At 44.3% G+C, this 27,015-nt stretch overlaps 2 protein-coding genes across 2 annotated transcripts in view; both read right to left on the bottom strand.

Moving 5' to 3' along the window:
- Window positions 1-170, bottom strand: part of LOC141441137 (ATPase family AAA domain-containing protein 2B-like) — a 6,747-nt gene extending 6,577 nt beyond the window's left edge. The window contains exon 1 of the mRNA XM_074105823.1: window positions 94-170. Within this exon, the coding sequence (XP_073961924.1) occupies window positions 94-170 (77 nt within the window). The remainder of the gene's footprint in view (window positions 1-93) is intronic.
- A 225-nt stretch (window positions 171-395) lies between these two features.
- Window positions 396-27,015, bottom strand: part of LOC141441317 (ATPase family AAA domain-containing protein 2-like) — a 30,705-nt gene continuing 4,085 nt past the window's right edge. Inside the window, 24 exon segments of the mRNA XM_074106013.1 lie at window positions 396-2,529; window positions 2,986-3,065; window positions 3,435-3,616; window positions 4,441-4,571; window positions 5,307-5,494; window positions 6,560-6,708; window positions 7,245-7,411; window positions 7,761-7,917; window positions 8,128-8,186; window positions 8,189-8,315; window positions 8,799-8,970; window positions 12,008-12,180; window positions 12,393-12,499; window positions 13,929-14,140; window positions 15,410-15,546; window positions 16,040-16,318; window positions 16,983-17,073; window positions 17,655-17,745; window positions 19,437-19,517; window positions 22,115-22,240; window positions 24,182-24,258; window positions 25,704-25,882; window positions 26,227-26,322; window positions 26,669-26,856. Coding sequence (XP_073962114.1) covers window positions 2,315-2,529; window positions 2,986-3,065; window positions 3,435-3,616; window positions 4,441-4,571; window positions 5,307-5,494; window positions 6,560-6,708; window positions 7,245-7,411; window positions 7,761-7,917; window positions 8,128-8,186; window positions 8,189-8,315; window positions 8,799-8,970; window positions 12,008-12,180; window positions 12,393-12,499; window positions 13,929-14,140; window positions 15,410-15,546; window positions 16,040-16,318; window positions 16,983-17,073; window positions 17,655-17,745; window positions 19,437-19,517; window positions 22,115-22,240; window positions 24,182-24,258; window positions 25,704-25,882; window positions 26,227-26,322; window positions 26,669-26,856 — 3,464 coding nt within the window. The 3' untranslated portion in view covers window positions 396-2,314.

Here is a 27,015-nt window from a genome sequence, read left to right as displayed (position 1 = left end):
AAAAATAAGTGTTTTTTTTTTCCGAAATTGAAGAGGTCTTTTTTCAGCGATAGACATTTTCAGCTTTGTCGCTACGAGAATATATCACGTGACCAAAAGTGACGCTCGAAACGTGCGTCGACGACTGCATGTGGCCGCACCTTTAAGGCTTCAGGACTTATGTATGACATTTCCTCTTACTTTTTCTATTTCCGATTTATTCTAACGATCCTGTCTCTTCACATATAGATCAGTTCGTGCGCGGGTTAGATACATAACATTTTTAAATACACGCTTTATACAAAGTGGCGTCAAAGTAATGTCATAATGTGAATCGACTACCATTTTGTTAAAATTGATAAAAAAATCTGTTTATATTTATTATTTTAATGTAGGATGCATAATTTAAACATTCCCTCAAACGACCAGCTCCGGAGTTGATGTCCACAAATTGATGCGCAAAACATCTGGCTTCAAATTAGCGATTTCTTCTTCAAAATTAGCCGCAAGACTCCGTGGTTTGTCAACTAATTCTGTTTCTGTCACAGCAGATGACATTTGACCCCATATGCAGAAATGAAGCCATTCACATTATGACACTATTTTTTTTTATAAATCTGACAAATGCATTGCCCACGAGTACCAATGAATTCCTTGTATTTCAGCAGGTGTGAATAGACTGTGATGACGGAGCGTTCAGGGTAAATCATCAATTACTGGCCACCTTACACTAAAAATGAATCGAGTCACCTAATAAACAGAGATCATTTTTAGTACAAGCTGTCAATAACAGGCCACCCTTCAATAACTGGCCACCTTATACTAAAAATTAATTCTGGTCACCTATAAATAGAATTAATTTTTAGTATAAGGTGGCCAATTATTGAAAGGTGGTCAGTAATTGACAATTTACCCTAGTATAGCGTTATCCACAAGAAAGCGTGTATTTTTATTAAACAAAATATTTTAACGGAATGTCGCACCACATTACAAACCACATTACACAAAAACGAATTAGAAACATGCTTAGAGCAACCAGTATAACGACACCCTTCAATACTCCAATAAATTACAACCTCAATGACAATCGATATAAATTCTTACGTACATAAACTTACGTTTCGTTTTCCTATATCGTAGATATTCATCGAGCCTAAAAGTCCTGTTGTTATTGTTATTTATGTCAATGAAATAACAATGTATTGTGTAATATAATTAAATCAATTTGAATGGCAGTGCATTTACGATAAAACATGAATACTATTTTAAAATTAAATCTCGAACTATCTATTTCGATCAAAATTTGAACACAACTACCTACAATTTTAATTTCGAATCTAATATTTGATAGAAGATGAAAAGAGTCCGAAAACTACCCCGTTTTTTTCAAACAGATCTGTCAAATTGACAAAAATTACATCTGATATGTAAGTATATTACATAACGCAAGCCTTATAAGCCATTATTGGAAAGGCTACTACTAAGGGGCCCTTGATGTAAAACAAAATGGTAACTTATTCACGTCACTTATGACTCTTTCCTTCTTACTGCCAAATAATATTAGTGCCAGATATTAAAGGGAAATAAATTACTATGCAGTTTACTGGTTCAAATATTTTTTCCGCATTACTAGAATTCGAAATATCAGGAGACATTTACCAAAGGGTAGAATAGGGATGTTGACACCACCAATCAACTGACGTACTTTTTATGAGCTGTCAAAACACAATTCTCCCATAGAGTTTCAATGGCAATAGCGACTTATGACGTCATAAGTCGCTATTTGTTCGCCAACTCAATCAACTAACTATTTATTTGTTTTAAAGCAACAAAAAATCTAATTTTACAGTAAATCGAAAATTAATCTAGTTTTCAGGGCTTAAAAAGCGTTTTTTGACTGGAGCCGTGGCTTCGAGTTATTTTTTAATGGCGTCAACATCCCTATTGTTATGGTCTATATACACGGTGTATTTTTAAGATGCAGACGACGTGTGAAAATCGGAAGAATTGCCAATACTGCTCAACAAAATTATCTTCCTTGTTATATATATCGTTGTACCAATTATCAAAAAAAAAAGTGTCGATACATAAAAAAAAGTCGTCTCAATTCATGAAAATTGGTAGAGTAATGTATTCTCTGTATAACTGATATATGTATCTCAAAATACAATACCAACTTTTGAAGATTAAGGCAAGTTTATGTATCGACACCAATAAATAAACAATCAAAACATAGTTTGTTCACAAACTAGAAAATCATCGACATAAATGACAACTTTTGTTTAGCAAAACTATAAAATCATCGACATAAATGACAACAGGACTTAACTTTGGTTCACTTTCTGCTCAGCTGCACGTACCTGGCGACCACGTTATGGTACTCGACCGGCAGCTTGGTTCTGTCGTGCGTGTGCGAGAACTGACGCAGTACCGCACTCAGCTGAGCGTGGAGGTCCAACAAGGCTTCTAGGCCGATAGCGCGCAAGGCTTTCGCGTTCTTATATAGAATGTTATCTAGTTCAGTCTTATTTATCAGTACTTTTTCCGGATCTGTAAAAAATAAAATTATTGTCATCATGATATCAGCCCTCCCTCACAGACATCCAGTTGCTTCGGTTAAAAGCGGCCCGCATCCACCGTGAACACGTGGCTTTAACCAGAATCGAACTTCGTATCTTGCCTTCCCGCTGACGCTTATATTGTTTAATACGAGTGAGAGGGACGGTACGACACGAACTTCGATTCTCGAATTTCGCAATAGCCCCTCAGGTCATCCGTCTATCTCGTTGGTGAATAATATAAGGAATCTCAAAAGTTATGGAGAGTAGAATAATAATAGCATCGTCAACATCAGGCGGAAGACACCACTGCTAAATTAGCTCCCCCTTAGAACGCCACAATGAACGATAACACGCCACCTGCACCATCGCTTGCCCGCAACTGGCGCGATGTCGTCAGTTCAAATTATCATAGGTCACATACCACTATCATCTAATCATAACTCACCCCTACTGGATGTTTCGTGCCCTGAATTTCGTTTCTTTGGTGATGATTTTGCTGGCGCTTTTTCTGTTGACTTCGCTGGGCTGAAATTTAGAAAAAAAAATGTTTTTATTACCAGGACGTCGTTATCGAGCGTCAGCGTACAGTCAACTCCAAAGAGATTGTATACATGCTAATTTTACTTGCTTAAATAACCCTTGGTTGGTGACATTTCGAGTAGCAACAAAACCTTACATTATTATCGACTCGTTTAAAATGCAATAATTATGTTTCCCCGAATGCTTCCTCCGAATGTACACTAACAAGCCTCTTTTACTATCAACTGATATATTATGATAAACATAAGCAAACATTCAACGTTCCAACGAAATTTAACCAGCCAGGATATAGCCAGGAGGCCATAGAATTTGACCATGTGACGCCGGATCAGCCCTCGAGTGTCGTTAACGCACCTGTCCCTTAGATTGTTAGCGGCGCCGGTTGGGTGCAGCGCGTCGTCGGCGCGCGGCCGCAGCGGCGCGTCGTCATCGGAGCCCGAGCTGGAGGCGCCGTTGGTCATCGGCGTCGAGGTGATCATAGGCTTGTTCTCCTTAGACTCCTCATCGGTGATTTGCAGTATCGACTCTTTAAAACTCTATTGGAGGAAATAAAATAAAGTTTTTGTTAAAAATTTCATTTCTAATACAACCTTTTGTTTGCTCATCCAAAGTACATTTGCGTACTATCAGCCAAATAAGTGGTCTATCAATTTTTGAACAAATTCCTATCAAATGAATGTCGCTAAATCCTAACTTTCAAAGTGACAGACACGTCTATTGGCATTATTGTTTTATGACATGCAAACGATTATCAACTTTAGGGTGGTAGACCACATATTTGGCTGATGGTACCATTTCATTTCAATTGATGATGATGGTAATGATGACTTAGTTTACCAAACATCAACCCTACTAATATTATACATGCGAAAGTTTGTAAATTGTAAGTCTGTTCGTTTGTTTGTTGCCTTACCATGTCTAAACCGCTGAACCGATTTAGATAAGAAACAAAGGATAGTTTTTATCCTGGAAAATTGCATAGTTCCCGCGGGATAGCGATAAACCAATTCCACGCGGACGGAGTCCCGAGCAACAGTTTAGAACAGGGGTCGGCAAAGCGCGGGCCGAATGCGGCCCGAGACCTATCTCCTTGCGGCCCGCGACTGTTTTGTAATATCACGTACAGTACTTACCTACCAATACCAATAGGTACAAAATTATCTTACAAGGCGAGGTTATCTATTTTTTTCACTATGTGGCCCATGTCTGCGAAAAGGTTGCCAACCCCTGGTTTAGAATCATCATCATCATCATCATCCCTGCCTATATGCGTCCCACTGCTCGGCACAGGCCTCCTCTCAGAGCAAGAGGGCAGGAGGGAGGGAGGGAGGGGCTGGTTTAGAATATTATTAGGATTTACCTTTTGCGTTTTCTGCCGTTTGACGACGAGCCCCTTCGACCAGGCGTTGATGCGTCGTCGCTTGCGTTTCACACATTCCTTATCGAGCGGTGTCCGCTGGTTTTTGCCTTCCGTCGTGCTGTCCAGACGTGCTGCGAATAAACTCTACATAGTTAAAACAGTCATACATAGCCTAGTGGGTTGAACTATGGCTTCTCAAGCAGAGGGTACGTAAGGGCGTTGGCTAGTAAACCATATGATAGAATGACTAAATCCATCGCCGAGTCCACTCTTGTTCGCTTAGCCTGCAGACCCTTTTCACGTTTTCTAACTTGTGATTTAGGCTGTACCGAATTTGAAGTTTTCAAGGCTCATTCGACGCACAGTTTACAATTCTCTAATATTAAACGGAATGATATTTCCGTCGGGAGTACCGTTTTCGAGCTACAAGCAAAAAACTGTAGTTATTTGGCTTCCAAAAGTTATGCCCACATCCTGGAATTGGGCAAACGCGGATTACATGCTTTTTTTTAAATACTGTTTTTTTTTATTATCTACCAAACTACATGACAGTTTGTTGGCGGAAAAAATCAGCACTGTTCGTAACAACGACTTCGAGTACGCTGGAAACTAATTCTTCGATAAATTATAGTTTGATTGGCCTAAATAGGATATAGCAAATCCAAGAGTTGTCAAATACAGTATTATTTTTGTGCAATGATTTGACTAAACATACTTTTTACGTCGATTTATGTAGGTTCCTACAGGAGAAAAGGAAAAGACGAAAACAATTGAAAAACATACAACACATGTACATGGTAATCACAAAATATTAAGACCAAAGCTAAAGGCAACTCTCGTTACGAGTGCTTTGTCATAGTACTCACCCAAGTTAGAAGCGGTATATATAAAGTCAGGTAGATCATTGTCAGCGGCAGTGCCCTCATCGTTGCGCCTCCGCGCGATCTCCTGGCATTCTAGCTCGAAGTCGCTGTCCATTTCCACGTCGATCAGCGCGTGCGCATGATCGCGCAGCGAGCACGCCTCGTGACGTATCTGCTTGTCGGACGACGTTCTGTTGGGAACGTCGTTGCTATGTCACATTGTATTTTAATAAACTACGAGTATAACCAATTACTTTGCTCACCCGCGACCTTACTATAGCCACGTGTGTGCAACAGTGTGTCATGCAGTTCCTCGACCTCCACGCTGTAAGAACCCAACTATCACTACCACCACACTACGCTGACGCGTTTCGAACTCAACCAGAGTTCATACTCACACATCACACGTCACATTTGTTGCATAGAAAGGCCGCGGGTGTGCAGAGTAATTGTTTTAGTTCATTGACCTTCGCAAAGTAAAGCCTGATTCAATCAATTAAATAAGTTAGCATTTTACAATGAGAAGAAATCTAAATAACAAAATCAAATCACGTATTTAAAAAAAAATAAAGAAAAAAGTAAAACAAATAAATACATAAAAAGGAAATTTTAACAAAAATATTTGATCAAAAAACTAAACTAGAGACTGAGCGGGGAAAATAAATATATGGCTCTTTAGCCTTATAAGTAGGCGTCTTCTTTAGCTCGCGTTGTATTTCTATTTCTCTTATAATTTATTTTGTGTTTCTGATCTACGTGAACTAATTATACAACATGATATTTCAAAGCTACAATAAAATACATATGACAAAAATAGTTTTACAAAAGGTTAGAGGATGTAAATTACATAAATAACGTCTCATACACTTGTACATATATTACGATCACTACAGCAGTATATTGTATATCTCCATACCTATACATCCCTCTAGCCCTTTGAATGGCGGCATGGCAATGTGGAAGAAAAAAAGAGGTTTCAACATAATTTAACAGTACTGGCATAAGACACAAAATTTGAAAAAAATGTTACAAAAAATAAATCGTATCTCACTCTTAAACATAACCACATGACACAGACGTGCATCTCTTTCCGATTAGTATGAGAAAAATAAGGTACACTGTGAAAAATGAAAATAATGCCAAGCATGACATGTTCTCCGATTCAATAACCAAAATCAAAAAGCGTACCAATAGGTACGATTCGGACCGAATCGCGAGGCGAAACGTCAAATCTTCAATACAGAATACGTACTGACCTGTCCGGATTGTATTCGAGTGCATTCGCACAGATGAGATCAATGTCGTCTAGGAACTCTTTGGCGCAGTTGTATTTGTGTATGTCCACTTTGGTCATCATGGTCTCGAGATCCATAGGCTGCTTAATTATATCCAGATAGTCTGTCACCTGGGAAAAGAGATACGACAATGTCAGTAAGACCAATGAAAATGTAGAGTCAATGACAATTTACTTAAGCCCTAAACACTTCAACATGGTACACTAAAAAATGTAATCGATCACTTCATCATTTGTTTGCTCTGCGACCATGCAATTTACAATGTACCGGCACGATTTTTCTTCCATTCTTTTCATTAGACTTTAGAATGGAGTTGTTTAACAGGTTCACAGTCCGATGAGGCACATGTGCCTCATGGGTGGTTCCACTGGTAGGTATGACCATGCGGCACATGTGCCTCATAGCAATGACGTATCTTAAATTAATACGAAACTTTATGAGCATTTATTGTCATTATTATGTGTCAAAAGACGGCTGGCAGATTTTTCCGGGACTGTGAACCTGTTAACAAGTTCTGCCGCTTGAGGGCAAAGAAGTAAAATTGTCTCTAATTCGAGCTCTCATAATCGAGCGAATGTGAGAGTCCATCTTATCACAGGAGGTCACCTATGGCCCAGTGTTAGTATTGGTTACGTCGCTACCCTACCTCTTCCAGATCGACGGGCTTGGTGAACTTGTAGAAGCGTCGGTTGGAGGCGAGCTTCCGACAGATGTCGCGCAGGAATATCCGCAGTTCGCGCAGCTTGTAATCTTCCTTGCGCTTGCGCCGCGCGATCTGCTCGGCGCTCTCTCGCGGAGGCGGCGGGGGTGGAGCTAGAGACAATACACTATTTAAAAAAAAGTCGGCCAAGTGTCGGATTCGAAAAAAACACGTTTGTATTTCGTAGTTAGAAATAGAAGCCAGTAATTATTTGGCCTTACAGTAATTTATCGCGTGAACTTCAGGCATTTTTTTTATAACCTATGTTTTGAGGTCTCGACAACTGTTCTACGATCTAAATGAAATTTGCTATAATTGAAGTTTTGGGAGCGAAATATCGATCGAGCTAGGTCTCATTTCTGGGAAAACGCTTCTTAGAAAGAATATTTTAACGTCAGGCGCCATCTTTTGACAACTGGCTGAACTATCTCTAAAGACCATCAAAGACAATATTGACGTTACCTCTGGGCAGGGGCGGCGGTGGCTCGTGGTTCTCGATCACCGGCGGCACCAACGGCTGCTCCGTGATCAGAGGTTTGAGGAACGCCAGTACCTCAGCCGAGGTCGGTTCGCGGACGGAGTATACGCAGTTTTTGTACGCCGGGAACAAGTCGGCCAGCTGTTGAGAGAATTCATATTTACACACATTAAAAAGCCTTGTGATATTCATTATCGCTAGACAAATTTGATGTTTTGACTGTGTGTGTAGTATGCTTTTATTCAAATGTTCAGAACTGTCTAGAGAAAAAAAATACCTCTAGGTACTCGATGGAGTAGTTAAAGTTAAGATAAGAGAATGGTTCACTTTGAGCTTTGGGCCAGCAGTTACCTGAGCGGGCAGGCTGGCAACAGGCCCGCTGGCAGTGGCCAGCAGCAGCGTGTGGTCGCGGCAGCGCGCGTGCGCCACAGCTGGGCCAGCAGCGCGGTGCCGGCGCCGCCCAGCACGCCCCATACGGACGCCGCATCCCGCAGGAACAGCACGCAGCCGCGGTCCGCGCGCCGGCACTCCGAAAATATCTGCCAAAATAATAGTTATGATACAAGTGCGATACGTAGGCAACTAACGAGTCTCGGCGAACTTAATACACGAGCGTTGCGAGATTTAAAAGCCAACACGAGTTTGTAAGTTTGTTTTATTTGAGAATACTCAGACACAATTTTTAAACATTTAGCAAATTAAATTTATTATTATGTAACAATTATGTATGTTTTCAATATATTACAATTGTGTTTTTGAATTATTGTATAAAGTTGTGAACGAGCCTAGCAGACCAGACGGATCAGAGTGTACCGTTCGACCGGTACCGTATAGTGTGCAAGAAAACTGTTTCTAAAACTATACCGTCGAACGAAACAGTATCGAAATTCGATTACATAAATCAGAACGGATGAATTGGGATACAAATAGGAATTTATGATAAATCGGACAGATCGAACGGTGCAGTCTAATGATAGGAATTTAGGTAGCGTCTGTGGGCGCTATAAGTCAAGTGTACTTACAGTGATAAGCGCCTGTTCCTGAGTGAACGCGTGCACAGAGTGCAGCGTGCTCATACTAAGCTCTTTCACGGTGCAATGCTCGAGCCGCGCCAGCAGCGCCGGCGCGATCAGCGTCTCCGCGCACGGCCCGCTTATTAACAGCACGCTCGGGGACAGGGGCACTTCGCCGATCCTAGACAACACAAACTAAATTGTATACGAGAGAGAAAAGCACTCGCTGAAATGTGCGAAGATGCGATGATGTGAAGAATGTGTTTGTCACGAACAATGGTAACGCTTCATTCATCTGGTTGTAGTTTTTTTGTTTTCATACTTTGGCCAAAAATTTTTTAGGCAACCCAACTAACTAACTAACTAATTTGGCTCAGGGACCCAAAGAGGGTCTTGGCCTCCGAAACGAGAGCACGCCATCTGTCCCGATCGTGCGCAGCCTCTTGCCAGTCGTCGACTTGGAGACGTCGCAGATCCGCCTGGACACTGTCCTCCCAGCGGTACCTGGGTCGCCCAACCGGTCGGCGACCAGCCGGTCGTCCCACGTACGCTCTTTTGGCAGCCCGATCCTCTCCCATTCGTAGTAGGTGGCCGAACCAGCGAAGTCTGTGTGATTTTGTTACGCCGATGATGTTGGGTTCAGCCACCAGCTCCTGGATCTCTCTGTTTTTACGGATCCTCCACGTGCCGTCGTCTCTCTTGACAGGTCCCAGGATCTTACGCAAGACCTTCCTTTCCGCTACAAGGAGTTGATATTCCTCTTTTTGTGTTAGTGTCCAGGCCTCACAGCCATACATAAGGACAGGTCTTATGACAGTTTTATAGATCCTTAACTTTGTATTCCTGCTGAGAAGCCTGGACACCAACACCTTGTGGAGGGCTGCACTGCAGCGCAGGGTGTTTTGGATGCGGATGTATATCTCCTCCTCTCTGGTGTTAGTGTCGGTTATGGTGCATCCAAGATACCGAAATTTGTCAACTCCCCTGTATACGGTACCCCCAACATGAAGACTACCACGCCGAGCCCGTGCATTTTTGTATCGTTTCATGTGGAGGTATTCTGTTTTTGTCTGGTTGATCCCTAAACCTATCTTGGACGCCTCCCGCTCCAAGACCCTGGCCGCTTCGGCCACCTCTTCCCGGCTTTCCCCTAATAAAGCAAGGTCATCCGCGTACCCTATCACCTTGTGCCTGCCGCTCAGCTCAACACCTACGTCCAGTGCTAAGACATTCCTGACGACATGTTCTAGGGCCAGGTTGAAAAGCACTGGTGATAAGGCATCCCCTTGCTTGAGACCGGTCATCACCGGGAATTCTTCCGAGAGCTCTCCCCCCACTCTGACGCGCATTACACTGTTCTTCGTAGCTGTAGTTATAATAGCAACTAGTTTCCTTGGAATGTTAAAATTCAAAAGAATGGAATATAGAGCCTCCCGATCTATGCTGTCGTAAGCCTTTGTGAAGTCCACAAACAAAGAGTGGATGCTCTGTGCGTACTCCCATCTTTTTTGCATCAGCTGTCTCAGCAGGAAAATCTGGTCTATCGTGCTGCGATTTTTGCGAAAACCACATTGGTAATCCCCAAGAATTCTCTCAGCATGTGGTTCCAGTCTGGTAAGCAGCACGTTAGACAAGACTTTGTACGCCGTTGTGAGAAGAGCAATGCCTCGATAGTTGGCGCACTTCTTCTTGGAGCCTTTTTTGTGGACAGGGCAGATGACGCCTACATTCCATTCCTGGGGTTGTTCTTCTAGTTGCCATATCTTAAGCACAAGTTCGTAGATTCTAGACTGTACAATGCCGCCACAGTTCTTCCATATTTCTGATGGCAAGCCATCAATTCCAGGAGCCTTATTGTTCTTGAGACGCATGATCGCTTGTTGAACTTCGTCAAAGGACGGGGGGGGGACCTCGCTGTCATCGAAGTCAGCATCGTTAAGAGGGCTTGGCTCATTCAAAGGGGGACAATTGAGTAATTGTTGGAAGTAGTCCTTCCACATGTTCTTAATTTCCGCACTGGATGTTATCAAATTACCGCCGTCGTCTTCCAACAATTGAGTGACAGGCTGATACCCTTTTTTAAAAGTATTGAGCTCTTTGTAGAATTTTCGAGGGTGGTTTCCCCTAAGTAGCGTTTAGGCAACCCACTCGCTATATTTTTTTTTTCATACTAAATTTAGTATAAAATGTTTTTTTATCAATTAAGCAGATGTTTGAAGGTCGTTCTTAAACGGGTCCTCTACTACATTGTATACGCGAGGGAAAAGAACTCGCTGCCTGTGGTGCCATAAATCATTGACACAGATTGCATACATAATAGTTGCCACGTAACAGATACGACACCTGCGTCCCGGCCACCAGACACTGGCTCGCTCTAGCATGTCTGCTGTCTCACCTCCTCTGGTGCGCGAACACCGCCTGCAGGAGGGTGCCGGCGGCGTCCACCTGAGCGGCCAGCAGCGGCGCGGCGTGGGCGGGCAGGCGGCGCGCGGGCGGGGGCCCGGTGCGGGCGCCCGCGGCCTCCAGACACTGGCTCGCTCTAGCATGTCTGCTGTCTCACCTCCTCTGGTGCGCGAACACCGCCTGCAGGAGGGTGCCGGCGGCGTCCACCTGAGCGGCCAGCAGCGGCGCGGCGTGGGCGGGCAGGCGGCGCGCGGGCGGGGGCCCGGTGCGGGCGCCCGCGGCCTCCAGACACTGGCTCGCTCTAGCATGTCTGCTGTCTCACCTCCTCTGGTGCGCGAACACCGCCTGCAGGAGGGTGCCGGCGGCGTCCACCTGAGCGGCCAGCAGCGGCGCGGCGTGGGCGGGCAGGCGGCGCGCGGGCGGGGGCCCGTGCGGGCGCCCGCGGCCTCCAGACACTGGCTCGCTCTAGCATGTCTGCTGTCTCACCTCCTCTGGTGCGCGAACACCGCCTGCAGGAGGGTGCCGGCGGCGTCCACCTGAGCGGCCAGCAGCGGCGCGGCGTGGGCGGGCAGGCGGCGCGCGGCGCGGGCCCGGTGCGGGCGCCCGCGGCCTCCAGACACTGGCTCGCTCTAGCATGTCTGCTGTCTCACCTCCTCTGGTGCGCGAACACCGCATGCAGGAGGGTGCCGGCGGCGTCCACCTGAGCGGCCAGCAGCGGCGCGGCGTGGGCGGGCAGGCGGCGCGCGGGCGGGGGCCCGGTGCGGGCGCCCGCGGCCTCCAGACACTGGCTCGCTCTAGCATGTCTGCTGTCTCACCTCCTCTGGTGCGCGAACACCGCCTGCAGGAGAGTGCCGGCGGCCTCCACCTGGGCGGCCAGCAGCGGCGCGGCGTGGGCGGGCAGGCGGCGCGCGGGCGGGGGCCCGGTGCGGGCGCCCGCGGCCACCAGACACTGCATCGCTTCCAACATATCTTCACGGGTCACTTCCACCTATGGAAAAAGTATACACATATAATAGAATTTTGATGTTATTTGTTTTTATTTGTTATTCGTAAAATGAGTCAACTCATTTTAAGTCGCCAAAAACTGGACTTTTGTATAAAACCGAATGCAGCAGAAATTACGTAGATGAAAATACGCGACTCACTACTCAAAAAATTACGCACGTCTGGCTTCACCCTAAGGTGAAATAATTTACTCACATTCTTCGTGTCTATCATTAACGCGTATTCACTTTCGTATACTTGGGGGTACACTCTTCTTAGCGCTTTCAATACAGCTTCTGAGCACAGCGCTTTTAAATCTGAACCTGAAACAAAAGTAAAATAGCAAGTGTGAAATCGATAAACCACAACAACGGGTTCTTTTTAAGCTTTTATTTTTCTGGGACTGTGGAAGAGCGTCTCGGATTAGGAACTGTGTTCGATCCCCAAACCCAGGCTTACCAAAGAAAAAGGATGGCAGCTTCCTCGGACAAAGAATTAGCCTAGCAATTGAAAGAGGGAACGCTGCTAGTATCTTCGGAACCTTGCCTAAGGGGTCTGGTTTAAATCATTTTTCATTATTATTAGTCTTTTTTTTATGTAGGTATTTTAGTTTAGGTTAGTTTTGTTACAGTATATGTATATTTATGCACAGCAAAAACTTGGAAAACCCCCGACTTATTCAAAGTTCAATATCTCAAAAACGGCTAAACTGAGTTTGATGAAACGTGTCTAAAACCATCGCTAGAAAACCTGATTTCAAATAAAAAAAAATCGCATTCAAATCGGTCCACTCATTTAAGAGCTACGGTGCCACAGACAGACACACAGATACACATAGCGGTGAAACTTATATATAACACCCCTTTTTTGCGTCGGGGATTAAAAATTAAAATAAATGTATGCGTTAATTCACTTTTCCGATAAAAAACGACCGAAAGACATGTGCAGTCGAATGCAAAAATATATATTTAGGGGCTGTTTCACCATCCATTGATTAGTGTTAACTGGCGGTTAGGTGTGATGCCGTCTCTATTTGTTTTGTTCGAATAGACGGATGGTGAAACAGCCCCTTAGTGTTTACTTAGTGGCATAAAGGTGTATAAATATTTTTTCACACCTCTCCTTCAGAAAAGTAACTTTTCCTCCCTGACGAGAGGGAGCAAAGTGCAACTTTTCTGTTCAAGGCTTTTCTAAGTGTTTTATTGAAAATGCCGTTTTTTAAAGTTGATAATTGGGAAGCCACGCCATTTTCTATGCTGGTTATTCTTTAATAATATTTAGAGTTTATTTTTTTTTGCTTGGTGTGAAAAGTTGTATGAGCGACTCGGGAGCAAAATTATTTTCATCTTGGGCGTTAACACTTGAATCCCTCATTACGCTCAGGATTCTACTTTAGAATCCCTCGCTACGCTCAGGATTCTATTGTAAAATCCTTCGCTACATTCTGGATTCAATGTACGCCCTCGCCGTAAATACACCATTTTGCTCCCTTGTGACACAAATAACTATTGTTATCTTGGTAACGTATATAATACTAGCTTATGCCCGCGACATCGTCTGCGCGGATCTAGGTTATCGCGCCGTGGCGCCCTCTACCGGAATAAAAGGTATCCTATGTTGATCCTTGGGGTTCAAACTACCTATATACCAAAATTTCATTTCAGTTTCGCTGGGTTTCGACACAGTTACTTTCGCATTTATAATATTAGTATGGATATATGCTATTGACCGTAGTACATCTGCAGACGTTACCTCCGTAGCCACCGGCGACTTGCGCTACATGTTCGAGCGCGTCGTCCTGCGGGCGCGGCCGCCAGTGCCTCGTGTATATGTCGAGGATGTCACGCCTCGCGGCGGCGTGCGGCGCCGGGAAGTGCAGCTCGCGGTCGAAACGGCCCGCGCGCCGCAGCGCGGGATCCACCGCGTCCAGCCGGTTCGTAGCGCCTATTATTATCACTTCTCCCCTGTAAACAAAGTTTTTCTCAAACATGACATGAAATATTGACGTTGTGTTACAAATAATAGGCCGAGAAGTATCGCGCTGCAGGCGCTGCGGCTCAGCTGCGTGCGCGCGGTCACACTAGCGGCCTGCAAAGAGATTTCATACAACCTTGCAGGCCGCTGGCCGGCAATGCGGACCGTCTTTTGTTTCAACGCGCGCTCTGCGACACACACCGCCGGCAGCTGCCCGCCGCCCGCAGCCACACAACACCGCGACCAGACTAGCGTCCCGCCAGGTTCATTTCTTGTTTGTTTTTATTTTATTTCATGTAATGTTTGAGAAAAGCACTATACAAGCCTCGGCCGGAATCCTATATCTCTATATCTGCTTGGCCGGCAACCCCCTACTTCCCAGCCTCTACAGTAATGTACTATTATTGCATACTCTTGCATTTATCCTCCTGGATCCCCCGGTACTCACTTGAGGACATAAAAACACAAATTGAACTTTACTTGATTGACGTTCGGTTCAAATTGTGAAAACAGAAATTTTACTTCGGGCCCCAGGAGGATAGTATAATCTCGAATATTAAGTTGCGTATCGACTTCGCACGGCAAACCATCGAACGTATCGCGCGGTAACCGCGCTCTAATGCCCGCGACGAAAATCAACCACAATAAGTTCCTTTAGCTTAAATATTCGAATTAATGAAGTAAATAAGTAAGTTGTCCATTTTCAATCTTGCAAATTTCCGGAGTGGTATAATGAAGCAAATTCAGCAAAAAAACTTCTATATTGTATAATTCATTTAGGTGTTACTTTGCCGAAGTCATTGATCTAATTTTAACACAGACCTTATATCGAGATAGACCTTAAGCGTTTACCTACCTTGCGTGTAAAAAGTTTGATCCACGGCCGCTCGAGTCGCGGCGGCACGCCTTTGAATCGTTGCCGTACGGTCTTGATTTCCCATCACTAAGTCTCGCTTGTGACGTCATCGTAGGTACGAAAAATTCGACACGCTAGGTTCTCATACAGTTTGAAACGCTCTTTTCGTCTATCTCGATATAAGGTCTGTGAATTTTACCTTGTTAATCCAATACTACACGTGCAAAACACCTTTGAATGGATTTAAAACACCTTTGTTTATCACAAGAGAAATCTCTAGAGAAAAATATGTGTCGCACACATGTTATGTCTTACTTATGTAGTTTGTGAGAAGCAAAAGAAAAGGTGGTTTAGTGTTTTTTTCTAAAAATAATTATGAAGGCTAAGTAGTTAAAGAGTGTACCTGTCGCAAAGCCCGTCCATTTCGGCCAGTAGCGTGCCCACGACGCTCGCGTGGACTTGGTCCTGTCGCACGCTGCGGACCGGCGCGAGCGCATCGATCTCGTCGAAGAATATTATCGACGGTTTCATCTTGTTCGCCTAATATACACAATTTTTATTTTAAAAAATATATAAATCCGTGGACCTATATTTAAGTCAATGACAGCCAGTCCACTGAATATTACTGAATATAATAGAGCTGATAAACACACGCAAAATGTGGCCTACTTGCAATTTTTTTTTCGGTTGGTTTTAACAGACTTCAAAAAACGGAGGAGGTACTATATTCGACTGTATGTGTATGTGTTTTGTTTATTATTATTTGTGTGTTCACCGATTACTGGAATACTGCTGGACCAATTTGAGAAAATAGTTTTTTGTCTGCCCTAGACTTCTGAGGTTGTCCTATTGTCTCCAATAAAAGGTGAGTAGCAGTTGCTAAGCTATTGTATGTAACTTAGATCAGTTAAACTTAGAACAAGATTTTTTTTTATTGTGCCGCATAGCAAAGCAAAGAGTTTAGCTACAAATTACAAAAAAATATTTAGAAAATACAAAACTCTTTAATATTATAATCGATAAATAGACTCACTTGTTGAAACAGCAACTTCAAATGCCTCTCACTCTCTCCGACCCATTTTTTCAAGCAGTCCGCCCCCTTCCTCATAAAGAAGGCCACCTTCCGTCCTCCTACCAGGCTGCACTCGTTCGCTAAAGCGCGAGCCAGCAGTGTCTTCCCCGTGCCAGGTGGGCCGTGGAAGAGGACGCCTTTCGCAGGCCGGGTGTTGAATTTACTGAACAGATCTGGGTACATTAGAGGGAAAAGGACCATCTCGCGGAGACATTTTATGTGTTCTTCTAAACCGCCAACCTGTTGGTCGAAAAAAAATAGGATGAAGTCACAGTGTTGGCAAATATTACTGAAAAACATTAAATAATGGTAAATATACCTTAATTAGTACCTACCTTAAATATACCTTTCGCCTTTGCACATGTATCGCAACGTTTGTAAATTGCGTTTGTTACTCCGTTTTTGTACCATCAGCCAAATAAGTGGTCTATCAATTTCTAAACAAATTCCTATCAAATGGATATATCGCTAAAGACGAACTTTCAAGTTGTTAAACTCGTCTATTGGCATTATTGTTTTGTGACATGCAAACGATTATCAACTTTAGGGTGGTAGACCACATATTTGGCTAATGGTACAATAAAGAGTTTACATACATACATTATTATGTACGGATAATAATGACGAAAAATAAGATTCTATGTTCGCAGTTTTCTGACATTATAATATCTTTCTGCGCCCAGCGGAAACTTTATATTTTCCAGGGATAAAGAGTAGACAAAATTAATAAACTTCAGTATATTATAATTATATTAGTTATCATCTTATTTTTATTAAAAGATTTTTTAATCGTTTCCGAGATAATTTTTAAATCCTTTCATACAAACACAAAAACATATTATCTCTTTTATTGTATCAGTAGAGACTTGTACTATAAATATGTATATGTATGCGTATAACTTACCGATGAAAACCGAACGCTTCCATCAACTTCTACAGGCTGTATATCTCTCAGTGCTCTATCAGTTTTTTCATCCATGGACTTCGACTTTTGTCTACAGAAAAAAAAAACCAATAATTACATTCAAAGACTTACAAATCCTACTTATTATTATTATTAAGTCTGTGAGATGCACAGAGATGGTCGGATTTAGAGGGCTGGGGGCAATGGGGCAAAGAAGGAGGCAAAAAAATACTGTTTGAAAGAAAATGGAAGAGATGCTGACCCGTCGAAATTTGGATTCCTGTAAACCTCTATTATGGGGCCCTCATTTATAGAGGCCCCGGGGCTGAATACCTTGATGCCTTGCCCTAAATCCAGCCCTGTGCACCACGTAGTGATCTATGTATATGTTATAAATTTAAAGATTCTAATTTAAAAAAAATTGTATATGTCCTGCGGCCAGTGTCCTACCACTACTACGAGCTCTCTCATACTCATAAGTGACAAATGTGCATATTCATAAAACAAAAATTTGACTCGGGTCGCAAGAGGTTATCAGATTTTGTTGGTTACAGCATGCACTGTGATCGAGTGATGCACTCTAAACTAAGTTAGGCGGTTATGCTGGCCCTGTTCGTTCCACCAAATGAGAAAGAGGTGGCATGCTGACTAATCAAACGCTCAAGATCTTACCTGCCCTTGGACTTCTTTTTCATAGTAACATTAAGATCTTGTTCTGTATCCGAACTGCATGTGCTACTACTGCTGCTTGACGGAGATTGAGCTGAAAAAAAGGAATTAATCCTTATGTCGAAAAACTTAATATAAGTATTAAGTTCCAGACCATACTCCAATATGATTATGGTCTGTGTTGTGCCCAGTTTTAGGCTGGTTTTCCACCAGAGGTGTGCGAGCGTTGAGAGACTCCGCCGAGTTGTTTCCACTAGAGATTCGCTGAGCGAGGATAGATAAATGAAGCGTTTCTATTGGTTCATGACAAACACATACCTCGCAACAAATCCTCAAACATCTCTGATGGAAACGCATCCTCAAACTGGACACCACGGACCCACCTCTTCCTGTGGGTATAGTAACAGGCGACTAGAAGATTAATACGAGATTGGGGTAGCAGTGCTCTCTATTGCCAACTTCGTAGTTCAGATCTGCGGTGTTTTTTTTTATTCGACTGGATGGCAAACGAGCAAGTGGGTCTCCTGATGGTAAGAGATCACCACCGCCCATAGACTCCTGCAACACCAGGGGGATTGCAGATGCGTTGCCAACCTAGAGGACTAAGATGGGGTACCTCAAGTGCCAGTAATTTCACCGGCTGTCTTACTCTCCACGCCGAAAAGCAACAGTGCAAACACTGCTGCTTCATGGCAGGATTAGAGAGCAAGATGGTGGTAGCAATCCGGGCGGACCTTGCACAAGGTCCTACCACCAGTGTGGGAGGGTAGCGGATACTACCACACCATTTTCCCAAGAAATTCGTCATGAATAGAGGATTCGATTTTGCGGATTGCTATTTTTTTTATAAGTAATTAAAAAATGTAGATTAACTTTTACGTAGAATGACGTGTCGAAGAAAATGAATTAAATGGCGTATTAAAATTATCTCCAAAATTCTCATTCTGAGATGGACTCTCACATCCAGAGCAATAGCTTGGATAGTGATATAAAGGATTTATTTTCAAGACCAAGCAAGACGGTAATATTTTTATAAAATTATAAAGCAGATTATGAATCTTTCTGAGGCAAGCTTCTTAAAAGTTAAAAGAAGTTAGATGTATACCTGTGTGTATACCTAATTTTGTTAAAACTTACTTTTTAAGACTTAAGGTGTAACTAAATTGTCAAATGAAACATAAAGATGTTTTTTCTTATTTATTGGATTTTAACTTCCACTTTTCATTACTACTATAATCCCGGGGCTATATCGGGATCCCGGGATTACTTGTAGAAAATCCCGAAATCCCGGGATTGTAAAAAAGAGCCGGGATCGAATCTTCTAGTCATGAAGGTTATCTACTTAGACCCTGTTTACATTAATCCAATAAAATCTTTCCAGTGGCGATACATCGCGGGTTCACAATCCTAACGAGTTACGCAAGATCGATCGAGCGCCGCAGTGTCATAATAATGGAAAGATTTTACTGGAATAATGTGAATAAGGCCGCATCCTCGTCCGATTACCACAACCTGTCGCTAGAGTACAAACTTAGAAAATGATTACAGTAAAAAAAAAAAACACATTTTCTCATCGTATACAATTGTTTACGAAACCCAAAAGAGTTCTGTCAATAACTGATTTTTTTTATTTTTAGATTTTTAAGAAGTGCTTTGGTATTGATTTAATCAACTAAAAATAAATCAAGAATTTTAAAGTAAAAACGATTTTGACAAAACTCTCATTGTCGGCACCATAATTTTATGATACCCAGTTTTATAAAGCAAAGAAAAGGCAGGGCTTACATCGTATAGTTTTCCTACGAAGTATTTTAGGTTTCCTCTCTCTGAGGCTGTAAGGTTTCTTCCTTATCGTGAATGTTTTGGCTGAAACAAAATGTTCCATCAACATTTGTCAACTTTACATGTATGTATGGACAATACAAAGCCAACCTTCACCCTTCATGCTTGGTCAAAGTCACAACATTCCAGACATGGCAGAAGGACCAACACAAAAAAAATAAATAATATCATAAACATTACTTCCCTTTCAGCCCATTTAATAGAACGATTCTCTAGTGATTCCACTTGAGATCGCAAAATCATGCCTTATCCTCCTAAGGCCCAAGGTCCTACCCATAGTACTTATTAACTTTGTTATTCAGACCCAACTCCTTCAACAGTTGTGTAGTCATAGAATACCACGGTCCTACCAGTAGGACTTAATAGAAAACCCGCTATTTTGGTTTCAAATTGCACGCTAATCGGAAATGGCGTATAAGTACAATTACATTAAAAAAAAGTCTTCTAAGTACTTGGGTCTGAATGAGTATAAAACAATAGTACTACTGGTAGGACTACGGGTTGTAGTGACTACATGCCGAATTTTTCGTTGGGCCTTAGGAGGCTATATTACTAGCAAACTCAAAACTTCAAGTAACATTTAATGAAAACACAAAAACATCACACTTGTAGTTAAGAGGACATATAATTATTTACCTTTTATGATCAGACTACTTTAGATGATACAACTGATTTAGGAAGTTCTCCTCGCATAAACCATCATGTAACTTCGTCAACATTTATGCTTGGCTTGGGCCCGGCAGCTGTGGGGCACTCACCGCGGCCGCGATTCTCGCGCTGCGCTATCTGCACTCGGCCCGGCTTGGGCCCAGCAGCTGTGGGGCACTCACCGCGGCCACGAGTCTCGCGCTGCGCTATCTGCACTCGGCCGGCTTGGGGCGGCAGCTGTGGGGCACTCACCGCGGCCACGAGTCTCGCGCTGCGCTATCTGCACTCGGGCCGGCTTGGGCCCGGCAGCTGTGGGGCACTCACCGCGGCCACGAGTCTCGCGCTGCGCTATCTGCACTCGGGCCGGCTTGGGCCCGGCAGCTGTGGGGCACTCACCGCGGCCGCGAGTCTCGCGCTGCGCTATCTGCACTCGGGCCGGCTTGGGGCCGGCAGCTGTGGGGCACTCACCGCGGCCGCGAGTCTCGCGCTGCGCTATCTGCACTCGGGCCGGCTTGGGCCCGGCAGCTGTGGGGCACTCACCGCGGCCGCGAGTCTCGCGCTGCGCTATCTGCACTCGGGCCGGCTTGGGCCCGGCAGCTGTGGGGCACTCACCGCGGCCACGAGTCTCGCGCTGCGCTATCTGCACTCGGGCCGGCTTGGGCCCGGCAGCTGTGGGGCACTCACCGCGGCCACGAGTCTCGCGCTGCGCTATCTGCACTCGGGCCGGCTTGGGGCCGGCAGCTGTGGGGCACTCACCGCGGCCACGAGTCTCGCGCTGCGCTATCTGCACTCGGGCCGGCTTGGGCCCGGCAGCTGTGGGGCACTCACCGCGGCCACGAGTCTCGCGCTGCGCTATCTGCACTCGGGCCGGCTTGGCCGGCAGCTGTGGGGCACTCACCGCGGCCACGAGTCTCGCGCTGCGCTATCTGCACTCGGGCCGGCTTGGGCCCGGCAGCTGTGGGGCACTCACCGCGGCCACGAGTCTCGCGCTGCGCTATCTGCACTCGGGCCGGCTTGGGCCCAGCAGCTGTGGGGCACTCACCGCGGCCGCGAGTCTCGCGCTGCGCTATCTGCACTCGGGCCGGCTTGGGCCCAGCAGCTGTGGGGCACTCACCGCGGCCGCGAGTCTCGCGCTGCACTATCTGCACTCGGGCCGGCTTGGGCCCAGCAGCTGTGGGGCACTCACCGCGGCCGCGAGTCTCGCGCTGCACTATCTGCACTCGGGCCGGCTTGGGCCCAGCAGCTGTGGGGCACTCACCGCGGCCGCGAGTCTCGCGCTGCGCTATCTGCACTCGGGCCGGCTTGGGCCCAGCAGCTGTGGGGCACTCACCGCGGCCGCGAGTCTCGCGCTGCACTATCTGCACTCGGGCCGGCTTGAGCCCGGCAGCTGTGGGGCACTCACCGCGGCCGCGAGTCTCGCGCTGCACTATCTGCACTCGGGCCGGCTTGGGCCCAGCAGCTGTGGGGCACTCACCGCGGCCGCGAGTCTCGCGCTGCACTATCTGCACTCGGGCCGGCTTGGGCCCAGCAGCTGTGGGGCACTCACCGCGGCCGCGAGTCTCGCGCTGCACTATCTGCACTCGGGCCGGCTTGGGCCCAGCAGCTGTGGGGCACTCACCGCGGCCGCGAGTCTCGCGCTGCACTATCTGCACTCGGGCCGGCTTGGGCCCGCAGCTGTGGGGCACTCACCGCGGCCGCGAGTCTCGCGCTGCACTATCTGCACTCGGGCCGGCTTGGGCCCAGCAGCTGTGGGGCACTCACCGCGGCCGCGAGTCTCGCGCTGCACTATCTGCACGAAGGCCGGCTAGGGGCCGGCTTGTGAGTCACTCACCGCGGCCGCGAGTCTCGCGCTGCACTATCTGCACTCGGGCCGGCTTGGGCCCAGCAGCTGTGGGGCACTCACCGCGGCCGCGAGTCTCGCGCTGCACTATCTGCACGAAGGCCGGCTAGGGGCCGGCTTGTGAGTCACTCACCGCGGCCGCGAGTCTCGCGCTGCGCTATCTGCACGAAGGCCGGCTTGGGCTGGCGCGTGCGGTTGGAGCGCCGCGGCGCACGGCTCAGCGTCAGCTCTGACCCGGACTCCGACGACGACTCCGTAACTACACACCGCCCCCACAGATACTCATAAGTTCAAAAACTTTCGTATTAGCATTCTCTTTTCTTTCGGGCCAGAAATAAAGCGAGTCTGCCACACAAACAACTGCCATGACTGATTGTACAGTTCTAAAACCATTTGTAAAGAAAGACTATAAACAACCAGTCCCAAAAAAATCTTTATGATATATTGCTGGACGAAATATACATATATCATTATTTTTTAATCTCTTACTTTTTTCATATTGTATACTGTTACTACTAAGTCACTCTCTACCGAACTAAAGAAATAACTATGTTGCTATGTTGTTATAATATTTTTAACCTATGATGAGTTCTGTGACGTTTCGAGTTTGAAAGCTTTATAGATGTACCATTTATCGAGTGAACTATCGATTTTTCTACGAGTTATTAGGTAGTGCCTATTTTTGGAGAAGTTGCATTATATTTAAAAAAATAATATTTTCCAGTTTTTCGCCCACCGGGACACCGTTTTCTCGTTCTCGCTCAAAATAATCCCTCAAACGAATTATAAACACCCGACTCTAGGAGTTCAAGACAGTCTTTTTAGACCGTTTCGGCATTTTGCCAAAAAATAACAACAAACCTAACGAGAAACAGTAACAAAAGTCAACAACAATAATAACAGAAATGAACAATAACAAAATACAATGCAAAGAAAATGCACCGCACTCGTAAACAAGGCAGACTCTCAGCGGCAGAAATCTTGCAAGTTTTGTTTAAAAAAATAAAATATCTAAATGTTCATTGTTATTGAATAATACACCGCGGCAATTGCCGAATTTGCCGATAATGTTGTGTCACGTCACTACTCTGTTCCGTTTCGCACATTGCGTCATGTAGAAAAATAAACATTTTTCTATCGTATTCGATGGAGACTATTTAATGGACACTGATATTGCTATATATATTTAAAATGTGCAGTTTTCATTTTTTATGATTAATTTTTTTTTAAATATTTTGCGAACATAGTATGCGTAATTCGGAAAATTTTCAAGTGTCACAGAACTCATCATAGGTGAAAAATACAATAGGTCACTAGACCTTAGTTGGTTAGTACTCAAACCATCAGTTCTCTGTATAATACTTGTTTTACTTTAAACCAAAAACGTGGTCAATTTCCTCTCTCATCCCAGCCTATATACGTCTCACTGCTGGGCACAGGCCTCCTCTCAGAATGAGATAGCTTGGCCCGGACCATTGAATTGCTTCGCAGGTTTATGGAGGTTTCCCCACGATGCTTTCCTTTACTGTAAAGGGTGTAAATTTCTAATGTAATTATAATGACTACTTAATAACAACTTAATAATAACGAAATTATCATAATTTCAAACTTTCTAACTTTCAGAAGAAGTTAATATAAGGTTAGTAAGGTAAAGTATTGATATTGTACTACTAACGGCATCTTACAGGTCAGGTCAGGTCTTAGGTGCGTGGTTGTAAGATGTCGTTATTAGTGCTTATGATACTTTTTGATATTTTAATGGTAGGCGCGTTTACTCCCTGCTGGCGCGCTTGCCCCGACTAACCTTACGAACTTTACTTCCTTACAAAGCAATTGCATTTGTACTTTAGTGAAAAATGCATATTTGCTAAGACTATCCCCAGACAAACCAAGACAATCAAGTATACATTGTTCATTACCGAGGACATCACACAGTCAATAATTTACGGCACATAATTACATAAAAACGTAAAATAATTTACAGAAAAATGTATACAATAAAAATAACTGTCAAAAATGACATGACCATAAACCTCCCGCGTTCTTTTTACCATTCATAAACAAAGGGTTAGTGTGTATGCAAACTACAAGCAATACAAAAAAGGTTCCACCAATAAGTCTGTTAGTTACAATTACGGAACCTTCCAGTAGACCTTTGATTGATTGATGGGGCATTGAGTACATTAATTTTTTTAATTACCTGTGTCCTGTTGACTGTCTTCTTTCTTTTGCCTTCTTCTACCCCTGCCCCTAGTGGATCTCGCTGGGCCTTGGTTGCTAGCAAAAAAATATGTGTTTCATGTAAAATATTGTGCTTACATAGGTACATATTAAAACAGGTAATTTTATCTTCTCTAGTAAATCTACTTCCTTTGATTCAAGTGTTAATAATATACTCAGCAGCACAAAATTTGGCCCACCCTTAATACAAAATTACCGATTCTGCATACATTTGAGGGCCAGATTTTTTGCCGCTCAGTATTAGGCATTTGTCCCACCGCCGACGATGAGCGAGAAGCGAGCAGAGCGAGTAACTGGAAATGAGTGGGCGAGCAGTGAAAAGTGAGTGTTCGAGCACGACTGGCGATTACTTGCCTTACTCGCTCGAGCCGGGCGGCCGCCAAGCTAACAGCGCTGAGCGAGTATCGCTGAGCTAGTTAGCTCAGCGAGTCTTATAGCTCTTGTCGCTGCGACAAATGATGTAAGAGCGAGTTCTCGCCGGCAGTGTGAAACGCCAGCGATCAAGTATTAATATATGTGTCTCTTTTACTCACACAGGATCTTATACTTTTTGTTCGTTTCTTGAGCGAGAAAATAATCGATAGCCAATCGTTTCCTCGCCGGCGGTGAGACAACTGCCTTATCATTGAACACAATCCTAGACACCTGGGGATGTATGGTAACAGCCTCACGGGTTCTAGAGAGCTGTGGTTCCCTTCTGAATCCGTCCAGCTGGGCTACTACGAAACTGGAAACTCGAAGTTCGTGTCGTGCGGTCTCTGACACTTATACTGTTTAATACGAGAGCGAGAGGGATCGCACGACACGAACTTCGAGTTTCGAGTTTCGTAGTAGCCCTGCAGAACGGTGCTTGGGCCAGTACCGGTTGATCACATTGGCCATAGAATAGCCACTGATTAAAGATTAAAAATTATAGATAAAATAATATTTTAATCTTACATTAAAACAGTCCTTCATATTTTGTCTTGCAATATACTTTTTTGCATATTCATTGGTTGATGGCTAATAATAATAAAATTAATTATTGTTTTGGGCAACATGGGCCATGTTACATGGCCCTCACTATAAATACTTTACAGACTGACATGAAACAGATTGACTAAGCAGATCTATAAGACGAGCGTGAATGGGAACGTTGGGAGAGGAAGGCCTAGACGAACGTACCACGATCAAATCGGGGACGTTCTGAAGAAAGGTCGGGTCAGGAGTACTCTAAACCGACGTGCATGCATGAAAAGATTGATGAATGTAGAGGAAGCGAGAGTTGTATGCCAGAATCGTAGCAAGTGAAAGGATGTAGGCTCTGCCTACCCCGTTGGGAAAGAGGCGTGATTTTATGTATGTATGTATGTAAAAATATACATATAAACCCACTGTATCCTGGTGCTTTTGCCGAAAAATGGCATACACGTTTTTAAAACTGTCTTTTATTTGACATTGGCAATTCAACTTCCAATAGCTGTACATCTCCACGGCCGTACCTCTCACTGTCCTGGTCCGGTTCATCTTTCGGCTGTACTTTGTCTTCTTCCTTTTTGGGTTCATGGTTTTCTATGATGGCACTAGTCGCAGACACATTGACGTCGACCGCCGGCGCAGCCGGTTTCTTCTCTATGACCGTCTGATTGTTCTCGCCGTCTGAATCAGATTCTGTCGCATCCTTAACAAAAAAAAGGTGAAATATGATTGGCTATGAATGACAAATACAATTACACCAAGGGGGCTACTGCGAAATTCAAAGTTTGTATCGTGTCGTCTCTTTTACACTCCTGTCATATACTACTAGAGTGAGCGGGACAGCACGATACGAAGTTCGAAAATTGAACTTCATAGTATAAGGCCAGTATTTTTTTCGTCATCTGACAAGATTTTTACTAAAGAGCATTTTGTTCCGTGCTTTGTTCTTGGTTAACAACATACTCTACATTGCAACAAGTAATTTTCAACAAAAAAGGGTGTTCATCTATCTATCTCTTTTTTTCTAAAAATAGTATTATTCATTACATTAATTTTTTTGTTGTTGAATCTCGCTGATGTTCTTCTCTGTCGGGAAAGTTGTATATCCTCATCCGTATTATTGTTAGGCGGGAGGTCGTGCGTCTGAAAAAAGAACCTTGTTATTCATACAATGTATAAGCTTGCTCTCCCCTACTGCACGTATACGACTACTATGTCTGTGCGACACATTGTTATTTATTAAAATGCGGTCTAAATAGCATGGCCCTTCGTTAAGAACTGCTTGCGGCGACAACCAGCCGACTCAGAGCAATAGAATTATTTATTGTTTTCTAAAGCGCGTGCAAGCTATCGTGATCGCTATTTCTGTCCAAGCGTAAGCTGGCAATAGAAAGAGATGGCAAATACACCTGTGAACTCAAGTATGTTACACAAGATGGCCTCGGGATATAAATAAAAAAAAAACTGACAAAAAAATTATTTTATTCACCTGTCCAACAGTAACTAGCTTTTTGGTGGAGACCCTGGCTTCATCACCAGATGTGAACTCATCAGATGAACTGGATCCGGGGAAGCCATACAGATCGGGATAACCCTTCACTTTCAGCTCGTTGGTGATCCAGCTCTCATTGAAATTGTGATGGAGGAGCTTGCGTTTGCGACAGCTTCTTCTGACGTCTACAATTAGTAAAACGAATATACATACTATATGAGATTTGACATTACGGAGACCTCACGCTACACTAGCGCCTCTAGCGGCGAATTCATACGCGATAGCCCTCATTATGTAACAATTAGCAAGGACATGTCATCATTTACATTCTTTTGGTATCATAG

Source organism: Choristoneura fumiferana, chromosome 23 (genome assembly GCF_025370935.1).
Source record: "Choristoneura fumiferana chromosome 23, NRCan_CFum_1, whole genome shotgun sequence".
NCBI classification, from domain to species: Eukaryota; Metazoa; Arthropoda; class Insecta; order Lepidoptera; family Tortricidae; genus Choristoneura; species Choristoneura fumiferana.
Note: the sequence above shows the minus strand (reverse complement) of the source record. Positions and strands in the feature narration are given on the sequence as shown.